The 8529-nt window shown below is 16.0% G+C and overlaps 3 protein-coding genes across 3 annotated transcripts; 1 reads left to right on the top strand and 2 right to left on the bottom strand.

Moving 5' to 3' along the window:
- Positions 1 to 105: 105 nt before the first annotated feature.
- On the bottom strand, positions 106 to 985 carry PGSY75_0025900 (putative exported protein; the record flags this gene model as incomplete). Its single annotated transcript, XM_018783401.1, has 2 exons — positions 106 to 705; positions 803 to 985. 2 exons carry the CDS (start codon positions 983 to 985, stop codon positions 106 to 108), a joined length of 783 nt encoding a protein of 260 aa, XP_018638826.1.
- Positions 986 to 4089: 3104 nt separating this feature from the next.
- PGSY75_0025800 (putative exported protein) lies at positions 4090 to 4921 on the top strand (the record flags this gene model as incomplete). Its single annotated transcript, XM_018783400.1, has 2 exons — positions 4090 to 4158; positions 4289 to 4921. 2 exons carry the CDS (start codon positions 4090 to 4092, stop codon positions 4919 to 4921), a joined length of 702 nt encoding a protein of 233 aa, XP_018638825.1.
- A 909-nt stretch (positions 4922 to 5830) lies between these two features.
- PGSY75_0025700 (exported protein (hyp15)) lies at positions 5831 to 6739 on the bottom strand (the record flags this gene model as incomplete). Its single annotated transcript, XM_018783399.1, has 2 exons — positions 5831 to 6472; positions 6671 to 6739. The coding sequence occupies 2 exons, from the start codon at positions 6737 to 6739 to the stop codon at positions 5831 to 5833; spliced, it is 711 nt and encodes a 236-aa protein (XP_018638824.1).
- Between the last annotated feature and the right edge of the window lie 1790 nt (positions 6740 to 8529).

Raw genomic sequence — 8529 nt, 5'->3', positions numbered from 1 at the left:
TATACTACTGTGTAAATGGCACTACTTCAAAAGTACTTCGTACCAAATTGATATAATATATATATATATATTTGTATTTATATTTATATAATAAATGTTATAATTTTACATGTGTCTGATAATTAACACTTTATATAATTTTGTATTATATTCAATTTGTTCATATAATAATGTTTTAGCTAATTCATCATTACATTTTTTGGAAGTATAATAATTCCCATTAGTAGTTAAATGAATACATTTTCGTATCTTATTCCTATAAAAACGTATATAGTAATTTAAAGATTTTACAATATACATCAAATCGTTTGATAAGGCCATTGCTTGTAACCACAAGCTCATAATATATTTTTTAGATATATCTTCATTTAACCTATCAATAATATCCATTAATTCGAATTTGGATAAAGGCAATGATATATCTTCAAGATTAATACATGTATTATCAAACATATTTTTTTCATTTTTGTTATAAAACAAACAATGTTCATTATCTTGAGGACCATTGACATTCACTGATGGAATCTTCCTGATAGGTTCCTCATGCGAAGCTCCATTTAAACTACTGCAATCATTTTCAACCTTCATTAAATGATACCAATTTGAAGATCTATTTTCTACAGGTACTAATTCTGAGAGGCTTCTAGAATAATTAGAATTGCTATTTCGGTAAAGGAATATGTTTCCTTTAATATATTCACTACACTGCAAGAAAGAATACATATATATATATATATATATACATATGAATCTATTAATTTATATGTAGTTCATTGTTTCATATATATTAAATATTATTTACCATCAATAAAGTATAGCCTAATATAAATAACAAAACACTCAAGGAAATATAGAACAACAACTTTAAATAGCTACGTCTCTGTTTTTCTATCTGCCTTCTACGAATTATTTCAAATATCTTCAAATTAAGACTTTTTGGATCAATGCGTTTACACGCATATTTGCGCAAGTCTTCCTTGGGCATCTTGTTATTTTCCAGAAGCTACACTTAACAGGATAAAGGAAAGAGGTATCCCTACGTAGATAATTGATTCGAATATATTAATATATTCTCCAAAAAAGGGGGAAATAATATATAAATAGATAATATATGTATATATAATGATCTTATACGAATATATATATATATATATATATATATATATCTATGTTTATTCTTGAAATAATAATATATGTAATATTATTATTTAAAAAAAATATTTTTTTATTCAAATATGTAAATAAAATATATTAAATATTCAATTTTTTTTTTTTTTTTTTTTTTATGAGATAAAATTATATATAAAAGTTAAAGGAAAAGAAAAAAATAAAAATTTTTAATGAAGTTCAATATATATATATATATATATATATATATATATATATATATATATTTTTGTTTTTCAATATATAAAAAATGATATAAAATATGAGAACATAAAATAAGATAAGATTAATTCAATATAAACGTTGATATAATTATTTTGTTGTTATTTTTAAGTATGAAAGAATATATATAATTTTTTTAAAAAAAATATATAGAATAATATAATTTTTGTATAAAAATTATTTTCTTAATTGATTATAAATGATATTTATTAATATAAAAAGTGAAAAAAAAAAATATACAAATATATATTATTTAATATATAAATAAATGAATAAATACATATACATATACATATACATATATATATATATATATATAAGCACTTATTTTAATAAACGTGTACGTCTTTTTCTTTTTTATATAATACATATGCGTACTAGGAGTTGATATTGTAAAAATTGATATATACCTTTAATTATTATAATATAATAATTACAAAATTAAATTTTCCTTCTTGTAATGTTTATAATATGATCATATATAAATACATAAGCTCAAACTGTAATATTATAACAGATCATCAAAAAAATAACAGATGTCGTGATTATTATGATTCTATATATATATATGAATATATTATTTATTTATTTAATATTTTTTGTTTGTTTGTTTGTTTTTTTATATTTATTTTTATATTTTTATTTTTATATTTCCTTATTTATTTATATTACTTTTATTTAAAAAAAACCCAAATGCACACATATATAAAATATATGCTTCTTATATATGCTTATAATTTTCAATATATATAATTTGCACAAGTTACACAATTTAATGCTCATACAAAAAATATATATATATATATATATATATTTAATTGTGATCTTTTAATTCTTTAACATATTTATTATTTCGCAATATATTATTTAAATTGTAATAATGTTTCTGATATATATTTGAATTTAAAATATTATCCAAAGTATTCATATAACATAATAATTATTACATATATATATATATATATATATATATACTACTATTTATATATATTATGTTTATAAACACAAACACATTGACCAAATGCTTGCCTTAAAAATAAATTTACACTTATACATGTGCATTGTTATTAAAAGATTTGAATTCATTTCTTCTTATATTTAAAATTTTTCATTCATTGAAATTCAAACACAATATAATGTTTTTAACATATGTATAATTGTTATAATATATATATATATATATACTTCTATTTATATATATTATGTTTATAAACATAAACACATTGACCCAATGCTTCCCTTAAAAATAAATTTACATTTAATATATACATGTGTATTGTTATTAAAAGATTTGTATTCATTTCTTTTTATATTTAAAAATATTCTTTCAATGAAATTCAAATGCAATATAATGTTTTTAACACATACATAATTGTTATAATATATATATATATTATGCTTTAATTTTAATACAGTAATAAAATTTCCATATATATACTATATATAATATAAACATAATATATTCATAAAATTATCTATATTAATATTGTAAAAATCATTTTCTTTATACAAATTCAAAAGCATCTTAAATGATTATATAATACATATCCTTTTAAATATATTATAAATAATTAATACGTTCATTAAATTTATTTATACATTCTGTATATATTTTGTCCTAACCATATTGTTCCTTTTTATTTTTTAAATATATTCATTCTAAATCTTATTCTCTCTCCATGTTTTCCCCAGATATTATAATATATAGTTTCAAGTATATATGAAATATAACTATAATTATATATATGTATACAAATTTATGCTTTTAATAATTAATGTTCATATAATTAGTATATTAATTATATTTTTCAAAAAAAAATTCATTATTAAAACAAAGGGAAATAAAAAATTTTATAGATTATTTATAATTCCTTTTTAGATATATATAAGAAATATACTAAAACAAATCAAAAAAAAGTAATAACATTATATAAATTATTCTAAATTAAATTTTTATAAGCTAATCTGTATATTTTTGTACCATACAAAAAAGAAAATATATAAAATAAAAGAACATAAATATTGTATTTATAAAGTATCATTTATCCTATATATTATTATTTTCTATACTATATATATTAAATATATTATACATTATACTATAGTTTTTTTTTTGTTATATATACATTCATAATAATTATTATGATCTAATAATTAGAGTATATATATATATATATATTTTTTTAATAAATAACATTAATCTAGTATTCTAAAAATTCTAATAAATTAAATATTAAAGCACTTTTATTTTTTTATTTTTTTAAAAATTTATTGCTTTAAAGCATGCAAAAGGAACTTATTTTTATATTCGATTATATATAATGCAAAGAACCAAAAATATAATATAAGTATATCATAATAAAAATATAACATTATTATAATATATATATATATATATATTTAATTTTGATTAAAATATAATTGAAACTATAATACTAATTATGTAATAAGAATTTTTAAATTATAGAATATACATATATATATTTTTTATATTATTTTATTTAAGTATAATATTTTTCTTTAACTATAACATGCTTATTTATAATTATTATTTTCTTATATATATATATTATTAATCTAAATCTAATATGTATATATTTCTTTGGTTCTGCTTTATATTAAATTTATAAATACATATTTAGTTATCTAGAAACAAATATATATATATATATATATATATTAAATTATTTTAATACAAGGATGACACCTACATATTTTAAATTAATATATGTTCCATTATTAGTCTGTATATTTTTCTTAATACATAGTGTAAGATATATAATATTAACTAAATAAATATGTACATATGTATATTAATGCTATTCATATTACATTTATGACATTATAATAATAATTATATATTAATATATTATTTTATTACCTTTTTTTTGAAAATTAGGATGTATCTAAAAAATCAACCAGAATTAAAAAGGATAAATATGGTATACTAAATTTACATAAGCACAGATATTTAGCAGAGAATGATATAAATGAATCTAAAGAGAAAAATAGAACACAAAAAAATACAAAACAAAATAATCATAAACTTATAAGAAAAAACGAACAATCAAATGGAAGGAAAAAATTACAACAAAATGTACAAAAAGATGTTGAAAAGAATAGCCAAACAATTACAATATATAATGAGCCCAAAATAGTGCAACCAGAAAAAAAAACTGATTTAGAGTATTCATTAAAATTAGATAATATAATAGATAATATTTTATATACATCTAATGGAAGTAGAAAACTTGTAAATTTGACATTTATACGTTATATAATGCGAGACATGAGTTTAAATACTAATGATAAAAAAGAACTTCAAGATCTTATCGAGTCTTATATATATAGCAATGTTGATTATGAGAAAAATAAATTACGTAAAAATATAGATAATATTATGAAAAAAGAAGATTTTAAATATCTTGTTATTATTATTACAGATCTTATGGATATTAATAATAAAATTGAATCATACAAATATAATATATTTAACTGTATACACGGTTATATACGTCCATATGTTTTATAAATCATAAAAATATAAAGCATATGTTACATAAAAATTTAATTAAAATAAAATTAATTTATTTTCTTCATTTATCATACATTTGTTTTATATTTATATTAATAAATTCGTTCACATCTATGGTAATAAATATACATATATACAGAATATATGAATCTGAGAAAAATAAATTATATCTATATTATAGAATGAACACAATGAAAATGAAGTACATAATAATATTTAAAATATTTTTTTTAAATATTCTTTTTAATATTAAAAAAACGTAGAATCCATAAAATTTTCTTATAGTATAGTACAATTATGAATATCTCTAGATGATTTTTCTAAAACAAAATATTAATAATATCATATAAAAAGTTTTGTTTTCACATATATTTATATTCATTTTATATATATTAATATACTAAGAAAATGTTTCCAAAAAAAAAATAATAAAATAAAAAACATATGTTATTTATATATATTTTGTTTAAATAAATTAAATATATATGTCATATATTAAAATAATTAAATGAATTTAAAAAAAGCATTCTATGTGTATAAAACATTTATAAGTTTTTTTTTCTTTTTTGTTTTAACTAAATATTTAATTAAAATAGTAATACATACATTAAGACATTAACATTTTGAATTATTTTTAAAGAATATTTCTAATTATAAATACAACAGACATGTGTATATAATTGAAATAAATAATGTATATTTCTTTTTATAATTTGTTTTTAATATTATGAATTAAAAATAGTTCAATCAATTATATAACTAGCATACAAAAAAAAAATAAATAATAAATAAAAGAACAAATATATAATAATTAAAATAAGAATAGGGTAAAATATAAACATATTAATTATTTTAATAAATAAATATTTTTATTTTTATTCCGATAAATTAAATATATATTAAATATTATACTCCATATTTTTTATTATATATATCCTTATGGGCCCATAACCACGTAGTAAGAAACCATACCCCGACAATTATAATAATAATTAAAAATACAAGACAACCCCAAGCACCCAAATAAAAAGCAGCTGCTGTTACTGGTGCCACGTCACATAACTTTACAATAATACCAATAAACAGATATATGCTAGATTTCAGACCTAAATAACCTATAGTATATGATAAGGATTTCCAAAACGTTTTTCCTTTAAAAACCATTTCATATAATTTATCTTTTATTGTATATGTTTTTGTATTATGTGTTATTTTTTTATTATACCCTGATAATACAAAAGATTTATCAATAGTTAATTTATCTCTCAACAAATTATATTCCACCATATTATGTCTTTCATATTTATCCTTTATTTTTTTTTCACTTTTTTTTTTTCTTTTATTATAATAATCATTATCCGTATTATTTATTAAACTACTATATTTTTTTAAATAATTTTTCTCTGATTTATCACTTATTAAATCACATTCGGTTATTTGTGTATTTAAATTATTTGCTCTCAAAACATCAGACAGTGATCTAACTAATATGAAATTTTCTACACAAACATACTTTTCATTTTTATATTTGAAAATATTAAGGTTACCCCATAAAAATTAATACATACATATATATATATATATTTTATTATTTTATAATCTTGATTTTATATTACTATTCTTCATGAATAAAAAGCAAAATGCATAAAAAAAAAATAATAATAAATAATAAATAAATAATAAAAAATGAAATAAACTTATATTAGCATGCAATAAATATTTATTATGATATTTCATGTGTGCTACCGTATGGAATAATTCACAAATACTTAAAATAAAAACCAAGGAAAATATTTTAACATAAAAGAAATTCATATTTTATTTATATTTTACATATTAACTTTTTCTAAAAAAAAAAAACTAAAAAAGAAAAAAAGAAATCTGCAATGATATATTAAGCGAGAAAATAAAAGGATTTAAAATAACAAATATATATATATATATATATATATATATTTATAATATAAATAAAATATTTATTTCCTTATTGTATACACTTGTGTAATATAAAGAAATATATAAAAATATATTTAATGTTTAATTATAATTAATATTATATACTTAATGAAATAACACAAATTAGAATATTAAATATATTATATATATATGCATATAATCCTTTGAATCAATATTTTTTTTTTTTTTTTTTTTTTAATTCTATATATATTAAAATATTTAATTTTCCCCATTGTTATGGTTATAGTTTTAGGTTTTAAATTATGTTAATGTAAGTATATTTTAATATATACATCCACATCAAATTAATAAGCCCTTTATTGATAATTTGAATATTAATATTCCATTTATTAATTTTTTTTTTTTTTTTTCTTTCATTATTCATAGTTTAATGTTAATTTCTAGAATTTCTAATAAAACCTAAATATACCATAATATATCAACATGGAAATTTTCTATAAATTTTTTCTTAATATCTAGCAATAATTAAGATATATTATGATCCATATTTTACAAATTGTAAATAATAATAAATATATTTCAAATATTAATTAATTAATTGGATTTTTTTTATTTCTTATATATACATATATAACTCTCTAAAAAAAAAAAAAAAAAAAAAAAAAAAAAAAACTATAAATATATCGCTAGGTATATAACAAAACGGTTATTATAATATAAAAAAAAAAAAAATTATAAATATATCGCAAGGTATATAAGAAAAAGTTTATTATAATATATTAAACTATATTTCACTCATATTAAAAAAGTTTATTATAATATATTAAACTATATTTCACTCATATTAATAGTGTATCGGTAATATAATAATTTAATATATTTTATATTAATAATATATTTATATATCTAACCATAGATACTGATCTTTTATATATATATATATATTTCTCATATTATTAACGCAGGTGATCAATCAATAGAATAATATATATATATTATTAATGTATTGTATATATAATTAAATAAATATATTTATAAAATCTAATTTCCAAATATATAGTTTATAATATATATATATATATAATATATATAAATTTAAAGTAATGGATTTATATTATATTAGAAAAGAAATATATAAAATTATCATAATTGAATAGAATATATTATTTAATTTAATTTTTTTTAACGAAAAACCAAAAATATATATATATAAATTTCTATGAGCCTAAGAAATATATATATATATATATATATATATACATTGTTTAAATAAATGATTAATTAACTTATTATTAAACTATAATATATTCAACTTATAAAATAAAATATTTAATATAAAACAAATATTTATTAATATTATAAAAATTAAGAATTATATATGAAAATCTATTATTAAATAAAATCCTTGTTATTTGTCTAATTAAAGTATAAACTTGTATATAAATAGTCATATAAATATTTACATAAATGTGAAATAATTTTATATATCAATAATTATAATATATATATATATATATAATATTATTCATGCAATATTTATTTCATATTTTTCCCTTGCTCCTTTTTTTTTTTTTATTTTTTCTAATGTTTAATAATGATTTTTCATAAAAAATAAAATAACTGATTTGTTCATAGAACAATTTTTTTTTTTTTTAATTACAATTAATTTTTATAATTATTTGAGTCTT

This window comes from Plasmodium gaboni (assembly GCF_001602025.1).
Source record: "Plasmodium gaboni strain SY75 chromosome Unknown, whole genome shotgun sequence".
Taxonomy (NCBI): Eukaryota; Apicomplexa; class Aconoidasida; order Haemosporida; family Plasmodiidae; genus Plasmodium; species Plasmodium gaboni.
The sequence above is the reverse complement of the archived record's forward strand: the minus strand, read 5'-3'. Positions and strand labels throughout refer to the sequence as shown.